At 63.0% G+C, this 26,858-nt stretch overlaps 1 protein-coding gene across 1 annotated transcript in view; it reads left to right on the top strand.

The window, feature by feature from the left end:
* The first annotated feature begins 1,000 nt into the window (after positions 1-1,000).
* The window catches only part of LOC117645884, a 147,835-nt gene continuing 121,977 nt past the window's right edge, over positions 1,001-26,858 (top strand). Inside the window, exon 1 of the mRNA XM_034386425.1 lies at positions 1,001-1,550. Coding sequence (XP_034242316.1) covers positions 1,487-1,550 — 64 coding nt within the window. The 5' untranslated portion in view covers positions 1,001-1,486. The remainder of the gene's footprint in view (positions 1,551-26,858) is intronic.

The raw sequence follows: 26,858 nt of genomic DNA, 5'->3' as shown, positions 1-26,858 counted from the left end.
TAAAAATTAAAAAAAAAAAATCTTGAAACCGAAACCGTGGCGTGGTGTCCAGCCGCCGGCTCACGGAGACGCGGTGACGGAATGCGCGTGAGCCCCCGCCGTCGCCATGGCGTCGCCCGCGTCGGAGTCTCGGAGGCCGCGCTGATTTAGAGCGCAGGGCCTACACTGCAGGGCCTCGCGCCTCGCGGCGGGCACACTGTGCGGCCGCGCCGGGGCCCGGGGCGCAGGTGAGGCCGTCGGCAGGGCGAGGCCAGGCGAGGCCAGCGAGGCGCCGAGGCTCCGGGCCGTCAGCGCGAGTGCCTTTTAGTGGAGTCTCGGCACGCATGTACGCCGTGTCGCCGTGTACGCCGTACCCACACTGTACGCGACACGCGCGCCATTTTTGTAATGAGGCGCCTCGAGGGAGCGGCACGATGATGAGGCAGGGCGAGTGTGTGTGTGTGTGTGTGTGTGTGTGTGTGTGCTTTTATTAAGTAAAGACTGTCGCGAGTGGATGAATTTGTCGCCAGTTTTTTCGGGTTCATGTCTGAGTCGCTGTCGGCGTGCATGCCACCGACGACTCGCCAGTCGCCCCGGTGTCTGGCGTGGCAGTGTGGCGGCCTCGGCGGTGAGTTGTCGACGTTGTCGATTCGCTGCCATCCGTTGACGGACAGGGCTCGCCAGGGGGCCTCGCTCGCGTGTTTGCCTCCCAGACCCACCCCCTCCCCCTTCCCCCGCGCGGCCCGTCCCCTTAGGTGGCGCCTCGCGAAACCAAGGGGAGCTAGATTTCACACTTACTAGCGGTAAATACTCTGACCAGACTGACGACGGGGTGGGGTGGGGCCGTGCGGGGGCAGCGCGGCGGCTGGGGTTGGGGTGGCTCGCGCGACGGGGCGGCACGGCGCTCAGTTCGCTCGCCACCCCCGAGCCGGCAACACCCCGCCGCTCCGCGCCGCGCGTCGCCAGGCCGCCAGGGCCGTCCGCCGAGCTCCGCGTCGTGCTGCAGCTCGCGCCGCCAGGGCCGCCCCCCTTGTTGTTGTTGTTGGCGGCCGTGCGCGGCGCGTTGCTGTTGTCGGTGTTGATGTTGCCGCCGGCATGGGGACGTTAAGACCGCGGTGCGGCTGGCGCTGCTTTACATAGGACCGCCGTAACTCACCGGGACTTGCTGGCGGAAGCGCCTTGCTGCCTGGCCGCCTTGCCCGCCTTGCCGCGCGAGACGCAGCGGCAGCGGCGCAGCGGCGCAGTCCAAACTGCAGTTGTTGGCGGCGCGGCAACAACGCGTCGGTGAATCATACGGCGTGCGCGGTGGAGCGTGCCGAGTAGTGCCGAGCGGCCACGTGCGTGTGTGTGCGTGAGTGAGTGTGTGGGTGTGCGCCCCGAGGATTTGCGGTGGGCCTGCCGAAGAGCTTGTGCTGCTGCGCGAGGATGCTTTCGACGTGCTCGACGAGGATGCAGCGACCAGGACGCTGAGCACCTCGCCGTCGACGCCGCGTCCAGGACGTCCAGGATGGAGGCGGCCGCGCCGCGGGCCGCGTGGCTCGGCGCGCTGCTCGTCTTGCTTCTGGCACAAGGTAGGCGCGGGTTCGAGTCCCCACCTGTGCCGAGCGTCGCGGACTTTTGTTTGTCTTTGCGAACTCTCCACCGCGCTGTCCTGAGTGACTCGCGGGCCTGCATGGCCCTGCATGAAGCACTTCACTCAGTGGCTCGACTGTTGGCAAACAAAGCGAATCTTCCTGCCTCACCCCAGGGCCCGGCCCGTTTTCGGAGTTCACCTGGCTGGGCGGAAGGCAGCCGGTCTTTGCGCCCTTGCTCGGCCTCCCGTATGGGTGGCCCTAAATGAGCGGTGCCCTTGGCCGCGCTGGCCGCGCCGGCCGCGCCTGTCGGTGGCGAACTAGCGCCAAACTAGTCCGGCCTGACCCTCCGCATAAAGGCGATTGTCGGCGATGGAATCCAGACCGGACCGTCCGGGCCGACCCCTCCTCGCCTGGCCCGGGCGCCTGGGCGGGGCGGCGCGTGTTTGGCCGCGGTTTCGTGTGTTGAAATTCAGCCGGGACGGAAAGTTGACGGAGGCGGATGGGGATGGGAGGGCCCCGGGGCAGGGACGGGCTGTGGGCCGAAACCGCATCACCGGAGACGGGCGGGGCGCGGCGGGGCGCGGCGGAGCGGGGCGGGCTAGACGAGGTCCTCTCGTTTGCGCCGTGGGAATGCTGGGAGCGCCATTCTTGCAAAGAGAACCTCTTGGTAAAGCAGTTGACAGGAAACCAGCGGCACGCCTACAACTTGGAATTCAGTTAGAGGGGCCGAGTGAGCCAGCCCCGCGCCGCCGCCGCCGTGCCCCCCGGGGCCCCCATGACCCCCTCCCCCTCCGCGGCCGCCAAGTCCGCCACATGCAGGCGAAAGGCGGGCGGCCCAGGGGCAGGCGGGCCAAAAACTTGGGCCCGGAATTACTCAGTTCGTCCTTTGTCTGGATGCCAGGCAATGCCAGGCAAGCGCGCTGCGGACGCCCTGCGGACGCCCGGTAAGACGCCCCAGCCCGGCAGCCCGGCAGGCAGGTGGCGACGAAGACGACCTTCAGCGGCCTGGCCCGGGCAGCCTGGCCCGAGGGCGGAGGGTCGCCCGGCCAGATTGGCTTGTGCGCAGTGTGCGCAGTCTCGGCCGCCACGCGCCACCGCGTCCGGCAGCGCGAGGCGGCGGCTCCTCCAAGAAGCGGAGCGCGAGGCCGCGAGGCGCAAGATTGGAAGCCCAGTCATGCAGGCGGCAGCCGGCAGCCCCTTCCTCCAGTGTGCCGTGCATCCATCGCCGTGCTCGGACTCGAGAAATCGAAACCACGTGGCGGACACGGCGGACGCGATTCGGGCCGGGCGGGCAGCCAACCCTTGGGGGCCCGCCGCCCCGCCGGCCCTGCCGGCCCCGAAGGGCGCGCTGCACGACGGCGTGCCTGGGCCCGCCCTGGGCCCGCCCTGGAACCACCCTGGGCCCGCCCTGGGGTCGAGGACGGCGGGCGGGGCCCGGGCGCGGCTGGCCGGCACGGCGGTCAGCCGCAATTTTGGATCGATTTTTCTTTGAAGCGCAGAAACGAGCAGTCACGGTGGCCACAACGCGCTGGGCGCCGCGAGGCGGCGTGTATGCTAAAGTGAGAGCGATCACACGCCTGGGACGCGCGGGTTCGAATCCCCGGTCGAAGGGCGTTTTTCCCATTACTTTTTTTCCTCCTTCCCTCGCGAGATATCTGGCACACGTGTCAACGCCGCGCCAGTCCGCGCCTTGTTTGCGGAGACGGCCCGCCTTCCTTTTATTTGCGTTCGGAGAAGGCCGAGGCGCAAATCGACGTAGTGCGGAGGGCGTGGCGGGGCGGGGCGGCCCGGGCCGCGTGTTTTGATGGAGCAATAAATGCGCAGCAACACGCACGGCAAGGACGCGCCGAGGACGCGCCGAGGACGCGGCCGCCGCCAAGCGCGAGGAGCCAAGTTGCTCGCTGTCTAAATCCCCGCCGTGGTGGCGAGGAATCGCGGCAATGGCGCTGCCGCTGCTTACAGTGGAGTCTACAGCCACCAGTGCCGCCATGGCCGCCAGGGCCCCCGCTGAGACAAGTCTTCCATATGAGCGGCTCCCGCCAAGCCCCCGCTTGCATCGCCCCGAACTGCTTCATTTCAGCGCAGTGCTGCGCAGCGGCAGCGCCCCGGCCGGGGCCTCGGCGAGGGTTTCTTGGGATCCGGGGTTCCGGGGTTCCGGACTTTGACGGCGTGGCAGTGGGGTGCGCGTGGGCGACTTATGTGTGGGCGTTGATCCATCCAGCCAGATCCACTCAGGGACGGCGCAGCGCGCAGCGGGGCGGCGGGGCGGGGCGGCGGAGAGCGGGGAAGGGCGACCTCTTGCTGGGCTAGCGATCAAAGCCCTAAGGGCCGCACGTTGCCGCCCTCGGGCGCCCTCCCTCGGCGCCCTTTTCGCGCGTCCCTTCGGCCCTGCGTCCGCGCGGCCCCGCGGCCCTGCGCCCTGCACTCCCCAGCACGTCGCGGACCTCGGCCCTCGGCCCGGCCCGGCTGCAGCTCGCCGCGTTGGCGCATTATTCGTGCGTCCCTCCTTGTGGAAACCGCACGGCTGGCTTGGCCTGCGAGTGCGCGGAACCGGCGCGGAATCGGATGGAGATGATTCGCTGCTCAGGCTACCCCCCCCCCCCCCCCGCCCCCTTTTCCGACTGAGCAATATCTTTTCAATTCGGGGCCGAACCCCCACCCACCCCACTCACCTCATTCCCCTCACCACGGCAACGAAATAAGGCGCCTTCGGTCAAGCTCTTTTCGCTCTGCAGCTGCACTGTGCTGCACTGGGGCATCGCGGCCGTGGCGGCCATGGCGGCAGTCCCTGCGCATGACGCTGCGGTGCAGTTTGTGGCGGTTGCACTTTATGACCGGGAGGGGTCTTGTGTCGTGCTCTCTCCCTCCCTCTCACTCCCTCCCAGGGCGGCCAGCGTGTCGGGGAGCGTGGCGGGGGGGAGGCGGGGGAAGGAGGTTGAGCGAACACGCGCCGGCAGGGTGCCGGCCGGGTGCCGGCAGGGTGCCCGTAGGTGTACCCGGGTGTACCTGGCGTGGACGATGTGTTGATGAGGCGGTCGGGGAGGGGCGGCTATTTTATGAACGGGTTGTACTCGACCGGCACGTACCCAGGATTTGCCTTCAGGGGAGGTTTGTGTCGCACCCTCCGCCTACTTAAGCCCGGTTGCACTGCAAATTGCCTATACTATCGCATTGCAGATTTCAGGATCTATATGTGCAGTCACGGCGTGACGGCTCTCTTGCAAGTCACTTTTGATGCCATATTTTAAAATTGAAGTGAAAAAATATTCTTTTTTGGCAGTGCAGCAGGGTTTTGCGGCGGGCGGGTTTTCATTTTCGGAAAGCGAGCGCACGAAAACCGCCGGGCCGCGTGCCGCCCCCCTCTCCTTTCGCTGTCGATACGTTCGTATCTGACGGGGCAATCAAAAGCGTCGTGCTGATGTCTGAGTCACCAAATCACGCATCCCTGGCCTGCCTGCCCTGCCTGCCCGCCTGACCGCCTGCCTGCCTGGCTGGCCGTCCGCGCGGTGCGTGTCGCCTGTGTTTGCCGCGCAAACCTGCCGCGCGGCGCGGCGATAAGAATTGACATAAGCATGCCTCCGAGATGCCTCCCCCTTCCCCGCCCCTCACGCGCTTCTCCTTCGCGTGTTCCGCGCGTCACTTTTCCGCCAGTTTTATCTATTTTTCGGGTTTTCAAGAACTATTGATGTCTATTAGACGTTAAAACCGTCGGTTTGGATCAGAATGTCACCAAAGAGAAAGCTCTCTGTTTTCAACTTCGTCGTGTCTTTTTTTCGCGCCTTTCTTTTCCTGTGTGGCTCTTAGCTCGCCGCTTCGATTCGTGTCGGCGAAAGTCCAACCCGAAAACAATGCAACAACTGCTAATCCATTTTCGTGCTGTCCTCTAATGGCGATGTCCATGTCGCCGCCGTGGCGTGGCGCGCCCTTGTCCGTCGATATAATTTGCTTATCGTGCCTGCGCGACATCGACAATCCATCAGCCCCGCCTAGGGCTCGCGCACGCCCGTTCAGCCGTGTGCATACGGCAGCTTACACCATTGTCTTCTGTTAGGAACTATATATCGTTGCGGTTTTCAAAAAGTGTGCATTTTCCCGCGTGCGAATAATGCCTTTGCATTTCCCGGAAACTGACCATGCCCCCCCCCACTCAAAAACAAGCGAGCGCGCACATACGTAGCGGTGTCCAATCGCAGAGCAGGCCCAGAGATTTAATATTTAGCCATTCAATTAACGAAATATTTAATTTGCATTCCACTCCCGCCTGCCTCGCGCCCCGACGCGCTCCCTTTCTTTTTTATTATTTCATTATATTTTTTTATTTTTTTCAAATCGTCATCCTCGGCGGGGCTCTCTTTCGCTAAGCACGTGACAACTCAACGTCCGGCGCACCTGACGCTCAATGAATTAATGAAGCACGCAGTCATGCCGTGGCGGCGCGGGGCGGGGCGGAGCGGGGCGGTCCGAACGCCAATGCCAGCAAGCCCTCATTAGCAGTGGGCTTGCCTTTGTTTCTGGCAGCCCCACGCCTGGCCCACGCCCACACTGCCAAACGGGTACCACTACTTCGTTCCCACCCCCACCCCCTCTTTTTAGGGGGCAGGGGGGGGGGGTCGCGACACAGCCGGCCATTAATTTGGGCGCGGATTAATTCTAAACCACAAAAAAGTTCGTAAACTTTAACAGGTGTAGTCTTTTCGGTTTTTCAGTTGGCCCGGGTTTTTCCCTGAGGTTCGCGTCGCAGGTGGCCGTGGGTAAGGCGAGCTTCGGCTTGCGGTGTGGTGGTCTGGCGGTGTGGCGCAGCGCGCTGCAGGTGTAGTGTTCCCCGCGGTGTTCGACTCGGTTCCGGTGTCGGCCCGTCGGCCCCAGGCGTCGTCGACGCCCTAATCCTTGCTGGACGCCACCACGCCGCCACGGTTTCCCGCTTCGCGCCTCATTGTGCCGGCCGGCCTGCCTGGCGGCCTGCCTGGCGGCCTGCCTGGCGGCCTCGCCGGCCTTGGGGGGTCTCGAGTGTTGCCGACGCCGTACTTGAGTGGCTGCTTGAGCGTGCTCGAGCGCGCGCCAGGGAGTTGGAGGAAGCCCTGTTGTTGTCGCCCCCGTGTCGAAGCAGCGCGGATAGATGGACGCGGTGAAGGGTGGCGAAGGGCCCTTCGCGCTCACCACTTCATCCTCCACCGCGCGGCCCGCTCACACAGACACACACACACGCACACGCCTTGGGTCTAATTCTGTTGTTACTCCCGCGTCACGCGGGCGCGGTCGGTGCCAGGCGCAGGGGTCGCGGCGCCACGCCTCGTTCTGCGGTTTCTGCTCCAGGTGTCCGGATTGGTGCGCGCCGCAAGCCGCAGCGGTGGCAGGACTGGGCGGGCCGGGGCCGCAAAGCCTGCTGTCTGACGCGAGACGCGGCGCAGCGCTCCGCCCGACAAAGACACAACACGGCGACTGTTGCAAGCGACTCGCAGTGTGTGCGTGCGCGTGCATGTTTCATCGGCCGTGTTTTGGCGGGGGAGCAGGGCCCTGCAGGGCGGAGCAGGGCGTCCACAGGTCAAGGGGAGTGGCGACTCGCATACGTCACTGTGGGCCGGCCGGCCGGCCGGGGGGTGGACGGACACAACACAGCCCGCACTGTGTGCCGCAGCGTCGCGTATCGTCGCGTAGCGTCCAGGACGTCCAGTCCCTGTCAGCCCGTCGTCGCCACCAGCGGAGAGGCCAAGGGCGACAAAGGCCCGCCTAGGGCGTCCACGCCTAGGGCACGCCTTGCCGCAGACCCTGGGCCGAGCCGGCCGACCGCAGAGCAAAGCGCGCAACAAGCTTATTTCAATTATAGGGGAGGGGAGGGGGATAGGACCCCGGGCTACACCGGTGTCGTTGCAGGAGTTGTTGTTTCTAATCGCGTGCGTGCGAGCTCCAAATTGTTTGTCGAAGAGGTAAACGCACTTCTCCCTCTCCATTCCCACTGGTCTCGGGATGTTTTTGTATTGTACGGAGGAGATCGAAGTAAATATTCTCGATCGAGAAAGCGGTGTGCCTCTGCTGGAGAACTGCCCACCAAAATTTGAGAAGCATTTTTCTTTGTGACCCCATTATTTGTTTCTCACTCCTTTTTTTCCCGTGGCGCGTGCGTCGTCACCGCAGAGCCTGGATAGCTTCCTTCCCCTTCCTCGGTGGGCCTATCTTCGTCTGACTCATGCACTGAGCCCCCAGCGGGGCCACACCGGGCCGCTCCCCCACCCCGGGCCACACCGGGCCACCCCGGGCACCACACACGCCAAGCTTGGGGTGTGCTCCCAGAAAGGCTTAAGTGCGCCCCTAAACTGGTTCTGCGCCCCGTGCCGCTCGCCCTACGCCCCACCCCACCACCGCACCCACCGCACCCCGCCCCACCCCGAGCTTGCTGTTTGCGTCGCCCCGTGTGCCGAAAGGATTAAAAACCCTTGTGCCGCGCTCGGGGCCCACCGCCACCTTTTTACGGACGAAAACGACTATTTGGTCTTCTCACCGCCCTCCGCCCGCCGCCGCTCCCCCTGCTCCGGCCGGCCAGTGTTATTTTTAACGGAGAGGGAGAGAGCGGCCGCCGCAGTTTGCGAAGACGGTTCGTGTTCATCCACAGTGCTCCTCTCGGCACTCTCCTCCCGGCATTCTCTCCACACTGCGAACAGGGGGAAGGAAAATAAAGTTTCGCTGGTGATTTGAGCGCGCACGCAACTTGGGGTAAATAAAATATCCCTCTTGTTGGGGTAGGGTAGGGCACGCCCGGGCGGCAAGGCCCGGCCGGCGAGGGTGGCGGGTGGCGGCTTGGCGCTGGCGGTGGTGCTGCCGGTGCTGCGGGGCGGTCGGTTCCGGTGACGCGGGCCTTGCAGTGCCGTGCCGTGCCGTGCGTGCCTGGGGCTGCCTCACCGCCTCATGTGCACCCAGGTCACGGCAGCGCGCGCCGCGCGGGAGCAAGGACGCTCGCCCTTGCTTCCTGTTATTTTCTGGGCTGCTTTCGCTCCGCTCCAGGAGTAATGAAACCTCTCAAATACATAATAACATTGCAGCGTGAAAAACGAGACAGTTGGAGCCCAAGCGCGCCGCCCCGCCCGCCGCCCCGCTCCAAGCCCAGTGTAGTCCCCGAGGCGGGCCGATGCTCGCTCGCGATGTAATCAAGTCCTTTCCGCTGTTTTCATCACAGCGGCGCCACGGCGTCACAGCGAGCCGCGCCACGGTGTGACGGCACGGTCCAGAAGGCCCAGCCAGCCACGCCCGCCCGGCCGGACACAACGTTTGCAAGCTCTGTGGGAACGTTCCGAAAAGCGCGTTGTGTTCAAACGGATCGGACATGGGTCCGCTGACCGTCATGCGTGGCATGCGAGTCTCGTTTGCGGACCGGGACGTGTGTCGCGTCTCAACAGAGTCCGTGGGCTTGGCGGGGCTTGGCGGGGCTTGCCGCGCCGCGGGGGTCTCATTTTTCGGCCGTCACTGCTGCTTTTCATTGGGGCCCTTGGAGGGGTCCTTGGAGGGGCCGGGCCGGTGACGCGAGTAGCTCAGTGCAGCTGCGCCCTGAGTCCACCCCCGCCCCGCCCCGCCCCGCCCCGCCCCGCCCCGCCCCGCCCCCGCCCGCGCCCCGCCCCCGCGCCCCTCGGATTTGGCGCCTGACTCGCGTAAAGCGTGGCCCTTGTCGCTCTAATTAAATCCCCCATTTTTACGGCGTAGTGCGCGATATGAATTGCACACACGCTGCAGCCATTTTACGGCCAACGAAATGCCCGCCGCGCCGGTGATTAGAATTTAAACAAGTTTTTTTCTTCTCACGTTTTTTCCTTAAACGGACGAAGAAACGGTTTCGAAACGGCTGTGCTGCACTTGTAGTGGCCCAGCCGGGCTGGCAGCGACGGCCGCAGAGAGGATCTCGGCGAAACCTCGAACACAAAGAAAATGTAAGGGGGAAAGTCTTTTCTAAGGATTCGCCATGAATTTGTCAAGGACTTTCCCGAGGACTCGTCACATTTATGATCCCCGAAAAAAATCGGTCGACGGCGGCCTTAGAAAGGGGGCTGAAAAAGGAGGGCGCACGACCGAGAAGCCCTAAGCTCCTTGCCAGCTGCAGGTGCCGGGCCTGCCGGGCCTCGGCCGCCCATCCCGTTTTAGTTTTCTTTTCTAACGTTTCCACCTTTCTTTAGAATTGTTTTTGCCCGGCCACTGTGTCAGTTGGCACCACTTGGCGGATAGGCCAGCGAGCCATCGATTGCGTTGGCAGCCCTTCCGGTGGGATTTTTTTTTCTCTTCCTGCTGAGAGGGTGGCGAAGTGGCCACGCCGTGCGTGAGAGTGCTAGCAGGACGGGAAAGGATCAGAGCGCGGACGGGCAATATGTATGAAAAGGGCAGTGAGCGGCAGGCAAGGCGGCTTTCTAGTCCCAGGAAAACGAACACAGCCCTGCGCTAATTGTTTTCCTCGGTGCAGCACTTTGTCGCAGACATGGACACGAATCGCTGGGGCCTGCCGCGGCGGAAATCCACCCGCGGGGTCACGATGCTGGCGGGGGGGGGGGGGGTCTGTGGCGCCGCGTCGGGTCGCAGGCAGGCAGGCAGGCAACCGCCTGTGCCTCAGTGCCTCACTTATTGACGATGATGTCTGTGTCCGCCGTGGCAGCGAGCTCAGGCAGCGCACTGCCCCCCCCCCTCGCCGCTGGAGGGGCCGCTGTCTATCACGCGGCCTATTACGGGAGTGGAGCGGAGCGGAGGCAGGTGACCGCACGCCGCGATCGTGATGGCTGTGGAGTCTGCCTGCCTGGCTGGCTGCCTGGCTCGCCGCCGGCTCCGCGGGCGGCCTCGGCCACAGTGGCGGTTGTCGCAACGCCCCCTCCGGGGCCCTCGGGCCTGCTCGCTCGGGCCTGCTGTGTTTGCCGTTTGTGCAAGGGCGCTTAGGCTGTGTCCGGATTGGCAACGCGGCTACTCAAGCAAAACGATAAAAAAATAAATAGTTTGATCTGTGACGCTCTGCCAAGTAGAAAGAGCGGGCGCATGGAGCCTGGAGCGCGTAGCGGAGACGCAGGCTTTGAATTATGTAAGCGGCGCTGTGTCTCTCTTCCGAGCGAGCGGCGCGGCCGAGCCACCGAATGCGGCTCTGCCGAGGCTCTGCCCGTCTCTGCCGATCCGGCCCGCCATGCCGTATGCGCCCGACTTGGCGGACCAGACTCGCGGACGGTGCAGTGCCTCTGGGGGAAAGAACGGAGGGAGTTATGTTGCCTTTTGTTGTTGTGTCCGGCGGCAGCGGCAGCAGCGCTACAAAGGCCGGCACGAGTATCACTCGAACGGCCTTTGTAGGGCCGAGCGGCCGGAACAGCCCTTTCCAATTGATGCCGCTAGACACACACACACTCAACACTCACCCCCCCCCTACACACACACACACACACACGCACACAGCGGGGCGAGCGCGCGCGCCAAATCTGGTTTGTGGTGTAGAATGTCCTTCCGGCGCGCACAATGTGACACGAACGCCCCGCCCCGCCCCGCGTCCGCGACAGCGAGACAATGGATGCATCACGTCACAAACCATATCGCGCGGGCCGCCCCGCCCCGGCCCGTCCCGGTGGCCAAAGCTGTCGCTACATTTATTTTATCCAGACAGAGAGAATAGTGGCGCGGGCCAGTGAGAGAGAGGGGGGGGGGATGGCAGCAGGCGCTGTACCACTGTGCCCCGCGCTCCCTAATTATTAATAATCAAAACGGGGCCGGTTTTCAAAACTTTGAGTGCGCAAACTTTTATCGTGTACACTGTGGACTGGCCGCGGGCCGCGAGCCGCGGGCTTTCGGAAAGGTGTGGCGTAATGGCGATAACCATCGCGCTGAAGTGTGCGGGCGGGGCGCCGTGCGGGCGCGTGGGCAGTGGCGTGGTCGCGTCCCTCCACGTCGGCCACGTGGGTGCCGCCCGGCACGCCCCTATTTGTCTGCGGCCCTCCAGTTTTGTTGCTGCGACACACACACACACACACACACACACACACCGCTTGTTTACAAGACCCACGAGATATTTCCATTTTTCCACAGGAGAGCCGGCGCAGCGGGCGGCACTAGGCGTGGCGCGTGGCGGCATGGCCGCGTGGAAAAAAGGAAAACGAAAAAAAAGGAGGAAAACACGGTTCTCTCTTTTTTTCCTCGTTTCTTGCGCGTCGTTGTCCTTTTTTCGTCATCACCTGAGATAACGAAGCCAGCCAGCCAGCCAGCGGTGCTAGCAAGCAGGCTTGGGGACTGCTGCTGCGGCCCAGCGCAACCATCGTGTGCCCCTTCCTCCTACCCCCCCCCCCCCCCCCCCCGCTCTCTCCCTCTCCCTCTCCCTCTCCCGACCAGCTCGCGTCTGTTCCTTTTCACAAGCACGCTGGTCCGGCCGGGGCGTCAGAGCGGCCCGTGTGTCATCCCCTTGGCCTGTTGCCCTGCCTCCCTGTCGGCCACCCCGTCGCCCCGGTGTCCCGTCGGGCACACCGTATAAGCTGGCGCCGGCTTCCCGGCCCGGGCGACTTAAAACGCGCCCCGCTTAGGGGGGGGGGGGGCTTTGGGCCGACACCGCGCAGGGCGACGTCAGCCGGGCCCTGCAGCAGTGTGCGCGCAGCGTGCAGTGTCGGGGTGCTTTCGGTCCTTTCACCGCGCCGCTCGCCCCGAATGCGTCATCGCGGTGCCCCTATAACCGCGCGGGGCGGTCGCGGCCGGGTCGGCCGGGACGTCTTAGGCGGATTCCCTTCCCCGGTCCCTCCAGTCCTTTCCCTCCCACCCTCCCATTGTACCGTCGCCGCGCTGTGCCATCGCTGTGCCGCTGTGCCGCCATCGTTCCGCGGGCGCGGCTCGGCACGGCCAGGCCCGGCCCGGGCGCAACCTCGGAGCCAAATATATAACCCACTCGTGATGACAAGAAGCCCTTTTGTGCGGTCGCGGGGCGCTGCGACCCCCCTCCCCTCCCCCTCTCCTTCAAGCCATCTATCACCCCTCCCCCTCCCCCTTTCTTTCAGGCCGGCAGAGCTTTCACTTGGTCGCCGGCCATATTGTTCAAGGGACATTGGGAAAGCGTCCTTATCTGGGCCCCGGCTCGTTAATGTGAGTAACATGGTAGCGATTCCCGCGACCCGGCCCAGCCTCGTTATTGAGATTCGAGTATCTCCGGTGCCGTGGGGGTGGCCCAAGACGCAGCGCCGGCGCGGCTATCTGATGGCTCTCGGCCGGAGGAGCTGGAGGTGGTGCCAGACTCGGCCGGAGTTTTCTCTCCTCCCGAACACAGGAAGCGAAGCGGAAGAGCCGAACCCGGCGTCGGGCTGCAGCGACGAGGAGGGGGCGACTTGGCAGTGCACCTGCCATTGCAGTGTGGCGGCCCGACGGCCCGACCTCCTCATCCCGAGCAGTGCCGGCACTGCCCCACTTCCACCGCCTTATTGGCTGAGCGAAAACGAATTGGCAGCGCTCTCTTCTCGGTGTTCCTCGCGCTGTTCCTTCGATTAGCTCGGGTCGATTCCTCCCCCCCCCCAATTCGAACAAGTCCGCGCGACTAGGAGGTGGCCGACCCTGGCTGATGCCTGATAAATGCCCGGCGATCCGAAAGTTGAAACAATGCCCCCTCCCCTCCGCGCCTGCCCCTCCAGGCGTTGATTTGCGTGCCCTGGAATTTCGATGAACTGGAAGGCCGGGCCACTGGCAGCCATGGCAGCCAAGCGCCCCCAGCTGGCCCGAATTTGCAACAAGTGCTTGGCGCTTCGCCTGCTGTGCTGCCCAAAGGGCCCAAAGGGAGGAAGAAAGAACGAACGCAAAGGGCGGAAAGTGTGTGAGGAAGTGGGCCGAGTGTGGGAGCTCCGCCTTGTCACTGCTGGCCAAGGCCAAGCGACGCCGAACCGCGTGCGTTTACGATTTAATCGGGGCTTTCCAGCGCACTGGGCCACCGGCATCACCGTGCCAAACGAACACAGCATTTCGGGCGTGCGTTTCCTCCGCGTGTCACTGTCGCGACCCTCTCCCGCTGACCGGGGGTCGACCACCGCCACGTCAAAGTTGGCCAGCGTCCCGCGCCAAACCACAGAGAGCGCCGAGCGGCGCCGAGCGGGCCCGGGAAGAACTTGGCGTCGTGTTGGCGTGCCGCTCGGCGTGCCGCGTGCGAGAGAGACGGCGGGTCGCGTGTTTGAGTGACAGCGGTTGGACGCTGAATGCCGTGTCCTGCTGAAAACGCGATAGCGGGTACACGGGTACACCAGCGGTTTCCAACTTCCAACCTTTTTCGGTTCGCGACCTGAAATTTGCTGGGGTAGACAGACCCATATTGGCACACTCATTGGCACACCCATTGGTACTGGTACACCCATTGGTACACCCACTCCGAGTTCTGTGGACAATTATTCCGCCCCAGGGCTGGCGGCGAGGGTGCGGTGTGCCAACGGCTGTGGCGGTCTGGTCCGGACGGGCTGGATAAATACTCGAGCTGAAGAGCGTAAGCATTGCGTGGCAACCAGACGAGACGTGACGCGATTGGCGTACGGCGGGGCGGGGCGGGGTGGGGCGGGGCGTGCTTTGGCAGGGAAACGCCGCGACGCCGAGTCGCCCCGAGCGAGCGTCGCAGCAATATTGAAACGAACCAATCTCTGCTGTGCTACGCCTTACCGGCCGTGCGACCAGACGCCCCCCCCCCCCCCCCCCCGGACACACCCCACACACGTTAACAAAAACAATCATCCAGCGAACGTGAAAGCGAAAACAATGCGGGGAAATGTAGCTCGTTTTGTTTTTCTGTGACTGCATGGTCGTTTCCTTGTTGCAGGTTGGTTGCACTGCCCGGGTCCGGGTGCGGGCCGCAGCTGCTCTATGCCCGCGTTTGCCGTTGGCTGCTTCATTACTGGAAACAAAGCGTACGTCACATGGACTTTTCGACCCGCAATGCGGCACCGGACTGGAGCCTCGACTGGAGCCTCGACTGGAGCGTCGACTGGAGCGGCCACGGTGCCCTCCGTCCTGCGTTATTTTTCCCATTCCACTCTTTGTTTTTCATCGCTGACCCTTTCAAATGCCTCCTCAATCCGCTCGGCAAAAATGTTAGTTAGTTTTGTGATCGCGCGACCCGGCCTTCACGAGTGCGGATTTTATTTCCGAAGTGGGTGCGAAGCGTGAAACCTAACCGATATCGCGTTTGTTTACGTTTCGCGCCGCGAATTCGCCTCGGGAACGGACGGTGTAGGTACAAGGCAGACCGGGCAGACGGCAGGCCTGCATGAAAGCAATGCATTGGTGTGTGTGTCTGTGTGTGTGTGTGGGGGGGGGGAGGCGGGGGAGGTACTATCACCACTCCATGCCTCATCGAGAGGGGGTGGGGGAGTGGTCACCGATTATGGAGCCCAAAAGCCGCGCGCGCATGTACCGATGCGTGTGTGTGTGTGTGTGTGTGTGCATGTGTGTGTGAGGCGCCGCACTCCAACGCACACACAGACGTTGTGCGGGAGCGCACCCTCTCAACATTCCCTCCACTGAAACCCCCTGAACGCCTGTATGTCTGCACGAGTGTGTCTGTGTGTGTGTGTTTGCGCGTGTGTGAGGTGACTACGCGCCCCGCCGTAATTGGACAGTCATTTTGATGGGCATAACCATCCCTTATTCTGGGTCCTCCTCCCCGCCGCCGTCGCCGCCAGGCAGTCGCGCCAGGCCGACCAGACAGAGAAGAGAGAGCGGGCTGGAGAGACGGAGCCGGATGGCTGACGAGGGACCAGTGCTTTCCGCCGCGCGCCTGCCCTGCCTGCCCGTAATATGCTCATACCTGGGCAAACTAAATGGAAATCACCCCCCGGACGTCGGCGGCGTGGCGGCGGCACCGCCGCAGTCGGCACGGCGCGCACGGCGCCTTGCGGCAGTGCCGGGGGCGACCACCGCCTCGGCCACCGCCATCCCGACGACCCGACCGCGCCCCGCCGCGCCGCCACCCTCCACGCCGTGCTGCGGAGCAGCGACTCCGAAACACCGACTCTGCCGGGAGACAACAAAGCGCCGTTTTATTTTGCGCTACTGTTTCTGTCTGGGACGAAACGCCGCCTCTTCTTTCGCAGTGTACGTCCGTCGAGTGTGTCCTTTAGGTGGGGAATGCGCCCTTCCGTCCGCGGGGCCGCGATACACACACACACACACACACTCGGCCTCACACATGCGCGCCAGGAAGTTTACGTTGCGTCCGGCGGAATCTAGTGAGCGGCCAACGATTGTGTCTGGCGGGCGTGGGGCGTGGCGGGGCGCGGCGGGCGTGGGGAGGGGGGGGGCGTGTTGTGTATGTGGCCCGTCGCACCTTACGAGCCTTACGGGCGCGTTGAGGGGGCGGGGGGTGGTAATGGTGGGTGGGGGGAGAGGGGGGCGCTCGGACGTGCTCTGGCTGTGAGGTGGGGGGGGGGGGAGGGGTCGCCAAATTTAATGGTACTAATTGCGGCGCGGTCGCAAATATCGGTTGGCCGTTGCTGGACCAGCGCGGGGCGTGAGGGGGTGGGGGAGGGGTGGGTCATTGAGGGGGTGGGAGCGAGATGGAGCGAGCGTCACGGTGACACGGCAGGGCCGTCGTCGCGCGGTGGGGTGGCGGTGGTGGGGTAGGTGCTGGGGCCCATCGCTACTATCTTTTCTCACCTGGTCGAAAAAAGTGCAGGGACAGCTTGTCCACGCACAGCCATAAAACAGGTGATTTTTTGAAAATAAAAACAAAACAAAAAAACAGGAAAGTTTTTTTTAAATGTGTTCTTGTTTATTTTGGCATCGTTCATGCATTTTCGCAGTGCTCTCGGGGGGGCAGGTCAGCGACACCCTCTCCTCTCCCTCCGCGGCGCTCTCCGCGCTCCGGGCGATGGAGCGGCCGAGCGGCCCCGGCGTCGTATATCTCGCACTTGTTGGGGGCCATTAAGGGGCGAGCTTTAATCCGGCCCTAGCCGTTAGAGAAATCAGAATGCATTGCGATAGTTTTGCGACTGTATCTCATTGAGGCAGCGCGTCCACCGCGGCCCCGCCCCGCCCCGCCCGCCCCGCCCCGCCCCGCCCCGCCCCGCCCCGCCCCGCCACCGCCAACTTGAATGGAATCGCGTGAAACATGGTTTTGTCGCGAAACGGCGCGCGGCTCGCGGGTTAAACGCTTCGAGTGGCGCGCCTTTCCCAGTGTAGTGCACTCGCCGGAGTTTCTCTCTCTTTCTCTCTCTGGACCGACGACGGGGAGACCGTGTTTCACTCGGTGCTCGGCGATAGCGGGCAGGATTCACTGCAAAAGTGCAGCGCGGGAAAAGTAGCACCCCATAGTGAGCCGTCGCCGGTGCCGTCAGTCTTGAATTAACCAGGCCAAAGGGATTGTTTACATTCCAATGAGCCGCGCGGAATATTGTATTTCAAAAATGTGAAACTCGGACACAGCTTGTCCTGGCAAGACTCCAATATGCACCTGCACGCCAACCCCCATTGGCACGGCACACGCCGCTGTAAAACACACGGCGTTCCATTTCCACCTGCAACGCAATAATTGCCCTGCATGCTTAACGAGCGCTTTGACGAGCGCTGCAACGCCCCGCCCCCACCCCGCCCCGTGACGCCGATTGCAGCGACCACTCACGGCGCGGCGGCAGGCAATCCCACCCATAGACACGAGTGAAATACGGCGTGCTGATGATGGCCGGCCCAAGGTACTTTGACGCCGCACGCAGCACGCCCGTGACGCCCCGCGTGTTCAGCTCGACGAGTCTCGGACTCGCTTCGATCTTCGATATATCGATATAAGGTCGCCTGGGGGCACCAATGAATTCCTCTTCGAACGCGGAATCCATTGGTACCCTCACATGTTCGATTCGAGCGATACCACGAATTTCACTCGGTTTTTCGGTTTCCCGTTGGCTATTTCTTCCGGTGTGCCGGGCGTTACGTGTTTCCCGGACGGGCCCAGGCCAGGCAGCCCCAGGTAGCCATCAATCAAACGCGGTGCGCGTTCAGAAGCACCCCGAAGGGACCACGGCGTCGGCGGCGCGGTGCGGCAATGGCGGCGAGCCATAATGAATCATTTTCACGTCACGGGGCCCCCGGATCATTCCGAATATTTGTCCGGCTCGACGGGGGACCTGGCCCGCCTGGCCTGCCTGGCCTGCCCTGTGCGGGCGTGAGCCACACACACACACGCACACGCGCGCACACACACACACACACACGTCGATGTGGTGGCAGACGACGACGGGTAGTAACACGTGCTAAGGCGCCCGCTAGAGGCCTGTCCGCCAGGCAGGCAGGCAGCCGGGCGGGCAGCCAGGCAGGCAGCCAGGCAGGCAGCCAGCCCGGCAGCGCGGCGTCCGGCGGCGGCGTGTAACCTCCACATAAATCTCGGAGTGACAGGGCGACCCGTTCGGTGTGACGCCGCGCAAAAGTAATTGGGGGCGACCAGCGTGCGCGACGTGGTGCGCGGCCAGCCGGCCTGGTGGCGGCGCTAGCAGTGTAGCGGCCCTGCCGTTGCAGTCCGGCGCTCCGCGGACGCCACCCTGCCTGCCTGCCCGCCTGCCAGCCTGCCTGACGGGTGCTCCACGCCGATGACTGTCCCGCGCGGCGCCGTGCCGGTGTCGGCGTGTAAAGTGTACCCCCCCGACCCAGAGTACCCCCGGGTACACAACGCCTAGGGCCAAAGTACCCTGGGGTACATGACGACTAGGTTCAATGTACCCAGGGGTACAAAGCGCCTAGTTGCTAGGCGAATTGTACCCCGGGTACAATGCGGCTAGGCGAAATGTACCCCGGGGTACATTTTGCCTAGGCTTATTGTATCCCCCGCCGGCCGGAGGAGGATGCACGTCGCCTAGGCGCAATGCATCCCCCCCGGATACAAAGAGCCTAGGCGAGGAGTATCCCCTCGGCCGGCCGGAGGGGGATACAAAAAGCCTAGGCGCAATGCACCCCCCCCCCCCGGATACAAAAATCGAAAAAAAAAGAAGAAAAAAGGGGGGCCCTTCTCCCACCTCCGAGATCGGAGGGCCGCCTGCAACTTCGGTGGATCGGGGGAACCGGTGCTTTACAGGCGGCGACCCCAGGGGTTCTCGTCTGTATATGGGCCGGGCTTGAAGGGCGGGTTTGACAGTCTCTCTCTGCCTTGAGAGCCTTTGCTTTTCGCGGGGTGGTCTGTACCAATGTACACCCGCTGTCCGGCGCTCTCTACCAAACATACAGCTTGTTTAAGGGCCAGCTTCAAAGGACTTATCATCTCCTCCCGACGAATCAGGAGGACCCACCCGCGACCAATTACGGGTGGCTGGATTGACGGATCAAATACTCCGTCGCTCCAGTGCCGAGGCCAACCCGCCGAAGCGCAGCTGCTTTTTAGACACCCCAGCGGAGTGGCCAGGTGAATGTGACTCTGACCACTACGCTATCAAGCTTGTACGTCTGGGGTCGTGTTGGACAACGGGTTTGAGTTGCAGTGGAAGGAAGCGAGTCGAAAAATGTAATGAAATGATGGGAGTCGATCCCAGGACCCTACTGCCGGGACCGCACGACTTTTGCCGCTCGCCCACCACAGCCCATGACGAATGGAGCGGCGTGAGGCGGGCTCTTGACGCGACAGGAATGGACCGACCCGGTCAAAATTTCACAAGAAGTTTGGGGAGTCGAACCGCCGACCTCAGCACGGAGAAGCGACGCCTCTACTCCCTAGACCATCACGGCACATGCAGTTCGTTGGCTGAAGTCACGGTTTTCAACCACACTGGGCGAGGCAGTAAAATTAAATGTTAATGTTTGTTAGGAATCGAACCCCCGACGTGTGGGACTGTTCTACACGGCTCCGCTCTGGTGGCCTCGAACCGTTCCACAAAAGAAAGGAAATCGAAAAAAAATTGAGATGCCGGTATTCGAACACCGCACTGTGCAAATGTTACAGACGTTCGATCGCATTTGCACAGTGCGGTGTTCGAATACCGGCATCTCAATTTTTTTTCGATTTCCTTTCTTTTGTGGAACGGTTCGAGGCCACCAGAGCGGAGCCGTGTAGAACAGTCCCACACGTCGGGGGTTCGATTCCTAACAAACATTAACATTTAATTTTACTGCCTCGCCCAGTGTGGTTGAAAACCGTGACTTCAGCCAACGAACTGCATGTGCCGTGATGGTCTAGGGAGTAGAGGCGTCGCTTCTCCGTGCTGAGGTCGGCGGTTCGACTCCCCAAACTTCTTGTGAAATTTTGACCGGGTCGGTCCATTCCTGTCGCGTCAAGAGCCCGCCTCACGCCGCTCCATTCGTCATGGGCTGTGGTGGGCGAGCGGCAAAAGTCGTGCGGTCCCGGCAGTAGGGTCCTGGGATCGACTCCCATCATTTCATTACATTTTTCGACTCGCTTCCTTCCACTGCAACTCAAACCCGTTGTCCAACACGACCCCAGACGTACAAGCTTGATAGCGTAGTGGTCAGAGTCACATTCACCTGGCCACTCCGCTGGGGTGTCTAAAAAGCAGCTGCGCTTCGGCGGGTTGGCCTCGGCACTGGAGCGACGGAGTATTTGATCCGTCAATCCAGCCACCCGTAATTGGTCGCGGGTGGGTCCTCCTGATTCGTCGGGAGGAGATGATAAGTCCTTTGAAGCTGGCCCTTAAACAAGCTGTATGTTTGGTAGAGAGCGCCGGACAGCGGGTGTACATTGGTACAGACCACCCCGCGAAAAGCAAAGGCTCTCAAGGCAGAGAGAGACTGTCAAACCCGCCCTTCAAGCCCGGCCCATATACAGACGAGAACCCCTGGGGTCGCCGCCTGTAAAGCACCGGTTCCCCCGATCCACCGAAGTTGCAGGCGGCCCTCCGATCTCGGAGGTGGGAGAAGGGCCCCCTTTTTTCTTCTTTTTTTTTCGATTTTTTTATCCGGGGGGGGGGGATGCATTGCGCCTAGGCTTTTTGTATCCCCCTCCGGCCTGCCGAGGGGATACTCCTCGCCTAGGCTCTTTGTATCCGGGGGGATGCATTGCGCCTAGGCGACGTGCATCCTCCTCCGACCGGCGGGGGATACAATAAGCCTAGGCAAAATGTACCCCGGGGTACATTTCGCCTAGCCGCATTGTACCCGGGGTACAATTCGCCTAGCAACTAGGCGCTTTGTACCCCTGGGTACATTGAACCTAGTCGTCATGTACCCCAGGGTACTATGGCCCTAGGCGTTGTGCACCCGGGGGTACTCTGCGCCGACGGGTACAGTTCGCCTCCTACACCGGCCGTGCCGGTGGCGCTGCACTTCCGCCGCCACCACAACGAGTGCCCCGTCGCGGTGCTCGGCGGCCTGCTCGCTGGTCCGTGATTAATGGCGGCGGTGTGGCGGTGTGCAGGTCAAGGGTGCCCTACTTCCCGGAGCAGAATTTCCGGCAGCCAAGTGGACAGGACCTTGAAAAAAAAAAAAAAAGGAAAATTCAAACGAAAAGGTGAATGCGCGCGTTTTGAGTTTGTCCCTGGCGCGAATTGGGCTGCATGGCAGTGTTATGGCGCAGCGGTTTCGTTACATACGCGCTTTGAGGCTGCGAGAGGATTCATTATAGTTGCACGCACATGCGGGCCGGGACGGGGGGGGGGGGGGGGTCAGAGGCGGTGTGCCCGCGGCCCTGCTTACTACAACCACGCGGCCGGCGCTCTAATGAAAAATAAGAATTAAAACGAAAAAGGAAAAAAAACGAACGAGGCGAATGAATTTGGCCGCCATAACCATTCGGCATTCAGTGGCGGCGCCAGAAATGACAGAGTGGGAATGTGTGACGGCGGGGGCGGAAAAAATGGGAGGGGGCAAAAAAGTGAGTGGGGATGTTGGCGGGGCCGACGGGGAAAACGGCGCGGGAAGCGGATCGATGCGAGTAGGTAGGCCGTTGCACGGTTGCAGCCGAGTGCGCTCAGCACGCCAAGTGGGTCGTCCGCGAGGCCCTCCGCCAGGTCGTCCGGGACCGGGGCGACGAGGCCTGCCGGTGCTGGAGGGACCCGGAGGGACTCCACCACACTGGCGGCACTGCGCGCCACTCCACCCGCGTCGCCGTCACGGCGATCGGCAACGACCTCATTCCGGCGCGCTTTTACTCCCATTTTATTCGAAAATGTAGTGCCACCGCGCCGCGCCGCCCCCGCCCAGGAGATCAGATACACTCCCCCTCCCCCACATAAAGTTGGCTCGGCACGGCTCGGCACGGCTCGGCACGGCTCGGCTTTACACGCCATATTACCGTATATAAAGCGGCCGGGCCGAAGCGGCGAAGCGGCGCCGAACCGAAACATTGCCCTTCGGTTACTTTGTACGCCTTTGCACCTTGCGCGGGGCTGCAGCAGGGCCTGCGGGGCCTCCTCGGCCTCTCCGGAAAAGCAATCCGCCGCTCGCGCCGCTCACGCCTCGCGCACCTTGCCGGTCTGGCGTCCCCTTTTCCCTCCCTCAAGCTTATTTTCTGTGTCTATTTCCGAGGCGAGTTACGCGCGAAGAGAATCCGCAGAAGAGTGTCTGTCGGTGGCGCTCGGCACGGCACGGCACGGCGCGGCGCGAGCACCAAATTCTTGCTGAAGAATTCGGCGCGCAGTTTGCCGGGCTGCTTGGCTGGAACACTTGAAAACTAAATTCAGTTGCAGCGGCGGTGTGACTGCCGGCAAAGCTCCCCCGGTGTGTGACGTCACCGCTGGTCTCGGTGCCGGTGACGGCCCGCCCGGCTTGTATTTAAATGAAATGGCTCCGTGGTGCGGCTGGGCGCGGCCGGGGCCTCACCTTGTGGCTAGTTTGGGCGCGAAGGTGTGTAAAACTGGACGCGATAGCGGCGTACCGGTCTGCCGGTCTGTCGGCCCGGCGCGCGTAGCCATGGCGTAGCCGTGCAACCTCCCGCCGCGCCGCGCGGCAGGATAATAAAACAAAAAAAGAAACAGAAACAGAAAAAAACTAGACGCAGACGCTTGTAATCTTGTAATCAGGCGCGCAGGGAAACGCGAGTAATACGCCAGCAGAGGTACGTGCTCGCCGCCAGCGACTTCCAGTGGCGTGCCCCGCCCCGCCCCGCCCCGCGGATCCTGACGGCTCCGCGTCATTAAAGCATAATCTGGCCGTGTAGTGCACGCCCCGCCCCGCCCCGCCCTCCGCGTCAAGGACGTCGTCCTCCTGCTCGTCGACCTGCTGCCCTGCCGAGGCCCCGCCTTGTGCCCGCCTGCGAGGTAGGCATCCTTCTGCCACGCGCGCACGCCTGCCCGGCGTGCTGCCTACCCTCTGCTTGACAGGCGCGCTGCCGCTACCAGCTGGCCGTCGTCTGTCCGTTCTCCGCGCGTCCCTCGCGGGGCTCCGGGTTTCCGGGTTCAACTCCCGGCCCCGGCGGTTGTTTGGGCGTTCGCCGCGCGGCAGCGGAGCATCCCTTTTTCCTCGTGCCCTTCTTGCCCTCCTCCCCGCGCGTTCTGCGTGGCTGCCTCCGGACTGCCTCCCGGCCGCGGCCCCCAATTTTTGAAATGACGCCTCACCGGAGAGAGGGATGTCGGGTCGGAAACTTTTGGCGAGTCCCTCCGGAGCATCCCGAGGCCCTAGTGGTTGTGCAGGGCCGGGCCGTGCCGTGCCCGTGGCGAAGGGAGGGCCGGGGCGCGGAGGGGCGCGGAGGGGCGTCCAAACACGACCCACCGTGCCGTGCGCAGTGAGCGGCCCTCGCAGCCGTGCCCGGGGAGCATTCTTCCGAACTGAACTGTGAGGTGTTTTGTTTTCAGGGGAGTTTTGTGTTTTGCCAGCAACGGTCTCTCGCAAGGCTTTGTGTGTGTGCTGCACTACGTTCGGGGGAGGCCCGTTCCGCTGTTGCTTGAGTGGCTGTCTGTTCGTCCGTCCTGTCTGTCTGTCTGTCTGTCTGCCTGCCTGTCTGTCTGTCTGTCTGTCTGTCTGTCTGTCTGTCTGTCTGTCTGTCTGTCTGTCTGTCTGTCTGTCTGTCCCAAAGCGCGGTGCAGCCACGACACGCGCATGCAGTCGAGAGGTGCGCGCCGCGTGTGCCTTTTCATTTTTATTTCCCCCGTTTCCTCCTCGAGAAGGCCGGGCGGGCTGCCCAAGGGCTGGCCGAGCCCGAGCCCCCCGGCATTCCTCTGCGTGCGGTGCTGCCGGTGCTGCCCGCCGGCTTCCTGCCAATCTCTCCGAATCGCTGACAAGCTTCCGACACCGCGCCACGCCGCACCGCGCCCGGCACGCCCGGCACCCCACACGCACCGTAAATATGAAAAAGCACTTTCTGGAAGTAAACCGCGCGGCGCGGTGTCGGGGAAGTCCCCCCTCAGGGCAGCGCGGCGGCGGCGGTGACGCTGTTGTGGCCACGCCACTGGGCCACACGGAAAAATAAAAATAAACAAGTAAAAAAGAGAAATGAAATAATAATTGGTGGATTTCGTGGCTGATTAACACGTGGAGACCGGCGGCGCTAAGCCAGCCGTGCTGCCACCTGGCCCGCCGCGGCTCAAAGGCGGCGGCGGCGGGGGGGGGGGGGGGGGCACTGCAAATGGGCTGGGTAGCGCCAATGGAGAGGGATAATGTATTTGCAGAGGGGCTCCTCCGGCGGGCTCCGCTCCGCTGCAGTTGCTGCCACCGCCTGTTTGCCGAGCAGACCGGCCGAATTGTTGTAACGGAGACGGCCTGTTTGTCTTGGACTCGTCATCGAAGTGCAGTCTTTGTCCGCGCGATCGAAGCGAAGGAGAGGCGAGGCCGGGCGAGGCAGAAGCGAGGCAGGGGCGAAGCAAGCGAAGCACCCGGCGTTCCCGAGGTCGGTGTTTGAACGCGGTGTGCCGCACAATGGCTATCCGGTTCAGGCGGCCGTGGCGTGGCGTGGCGTGGCGTGGCGTGGCGCGGCGCGGCGCGGCCCGAGCGCATAGCGGGGCCGTCCCTAAAGCCCGTCTGGACGCGACTCGTGTTTGCCGAGTTTTGCCACGTGAATTTTTTAAACGCGCCCCCTTCCCCTCCACTTGCTCGAAAAATGTACCTCGGGGTACGCCGTTTAGTTATTCATGGGATCAAAACCCTTCCGCCTCGCCGCGGTGTTTTTCGGTTTTTTGTTGTTGTTGTTTCCTGTTTCTGGTGCGCGGAAGGGACACGCGTAGCGCTGTCAAATGACTCAGCTCGCCACGGCCCGGCCACGGCCCGGCTGACCCAATGAGGCCTTCCCCGCCCGCGGCGCCACCCCAGGCGTGCGTGTGGAGGTGGCGGGGCGGGGCGGGGCGGGGCGGCGGTCTGGACTTAACGCCCTGTACGGCGCATCGCAGCTGCAGCAGGCGTTGCCTTGTTAGGAAGTGGCGGGGAGGGGCGGCACAAGTTTCGGAAGTAATCAGCATTTCACGGGCACCGTCTATACTTGACGCTAACAGCCCCACCAACCCAGTGGACGCCAGCCAGCAGGCCAGCCAGCCAGCCAGCCAGCCAGCCGCCGGCACACAAACCGACTTTAATATAGCACGGAAATTTTGTTGCATAAATGCAAATTGCAAAAAAGGGGAATAAACTGTAAAAAAGAGGCCATGCTGACAGCGCCGTTGGCCACCACTTTAAGGGAGTCATGCGCGGCGCTGTAAAACCCGGATGCTCGCGGCTCGCTCTGAGTGGCGCACTTCTTTAAGGCGCCCCGATACATCGCCCAACTTTTATGCCTACGCCCCTTGGGGGCCCCGCGTGGCCCAGGGCGGCTCAGGGCCTGGCCGGGATAAACCGGATAGTGTACTTGTTATCTTTGGGGCCATCCTCGATGAAACTGTTCCCCCGGGCCCCTGGGTCCTGGGTCCTGCCGTCCTGGGTCCTGCCGTCCTGGGTCCCCGCCAGAGGCCGCTGGGTGCGGCTAGGTGTCTCGAGCCGTCGCCAGGGAGGGCAGCCTGCCGACGTCCAGAATTAGGTTCACGCCCGGGTGAGGCAGGTGACACGGCCTCGGCCTCGGCCTGGCTCAGAGCGGCGCTTGCGGAGAGTCGCCTGATTTTTCCTCTCTCACACACGCGCAGCAACAGCCGCTATAAGGCGCACGCGCAAACATATGCACCCACACAATCACCCTCAACACACACACACACTTACACTCACACACACGTACGCACGCGCGCGCGCGCGCCCACACTCTTTGACACTCGTGGAGCAGGTTATAACCGACAAGGAAAGCATCTTAGAGGTGCGCTGTCACTGTTTGCCGCCAACCTTTTCCCAGAGCCTCAGGGGTCGCGGCACGGCCAGCCCCCTGTCTCTCCCCCCCCCCCCTTTTCCCTGTCGTGCCCTTCACCGAGTCGTTCGCCGTGGTTTTCGCGCTCCGTTATACGACATCGTTCGGCGTGGCGATGGCGCTCCGAACCCTCTCTTTCTTTCTGTCTCTCTCTCGCACACGCACGCATTCTCTCTCTCTCTCTCTCTCTCTCTCTCTCTCTCTCTCTCTCTCTCTCTCTCTCACTCGCGCCCTCCTCCGCCGCCGTCTGAGCCGCTTTCCGCGTCTGCAAGTTGGGCTCGCCGGCCGTGACGCGACGCTTTTGAAATGTGGCAGTGCCGTGCCGCGCCACGCCTGATTTCCTCGGCGCCGATTGCTGCCAATAAAACTTGGAAAAAGAAGAGGAGGGGGGAGGGGGGGGGAGGTTCTCGTTGACAAGTCACACCCCTGCGGGGCTGCCTGGAGGTGCCGCACCGCAGCACCCTGGTCGGCCAGAGAGAGAGAGAGAGGGGGGGGGGGGAGGGAGGGAGGGAGGGAGGGAGGGAGGGAGGGAGGGAGGGAGGGAGGGAGGGAGGGGAGGGATGGGAGCAGGCAGCCTGTTGAGTGCTGGGCCGGGCGCGTCGCTGGCCGGGCCAAAGCTCATCTCTGTCAATCAGCCACCACCAGCAACACCACCACCAGCAACACTAGCAGCAGCCCGATCCGTCGTGCATGGCGCCGCCCGCCTCCCCCTCGCCTCCATCAAGGCCGTCCCGGCCGACCTGTCTTGCCGTCGCGGCCGCTCTGTCTCTCTCGCACGACCTGTGCGGGGTGCCGATGAGTGCGAGAGAGACAGAGCCTCGGAATCCGTCTGCTTGTGCTGTGCTCGGTCTGCCCGTCTGGCTGCCCTTTCCGGCAGAGCGTTGCCTATCTGGAAAAGAAAGGAGAAGGGAGCGGCATCGCTGCAGACAATCGCGCCGAGCAATCGCAAGGCTGCGCCGGGCCGCGCAAGGCCGGAGAGAGAGACAAGGCGAGAGAGAGGGAGGGAAACACAACGGCGAGGGGGCAACAATAGGCCAATAGGTGTGCCCTCGGCACTCCCCTTCCCTGCGATAAGCTCAACGCGCAAATTGGGTTACTTTTTACGGCTCGAATTATACACGCGTGCTCCGGCCCTCCGGTAGCTGCCTCCTTTTTTTTTTCGCAGCAAGTGCGGCGAT

This window comes from Thrips palmi, unplaced genomic scaffold (assembly GCF_012932325.1).
Source record: "Thrips palmi isolate BJ-2018 unplaced genomic scaffold, TpBJ-2018v1 HiC_scaffold_19, whole genome shotgun sequence".
In the NCBI taxonomy this organism is placed as follows: domain Eukaryota; kingdom Metazoa; phylum Arthropoda; class Insecta; order Thysanoptera; family Thripidae; genus Thrips; species Thrips palmi.
This window is presented reverse-complemented; position numbering and strand designations above follow the sequence as displayed.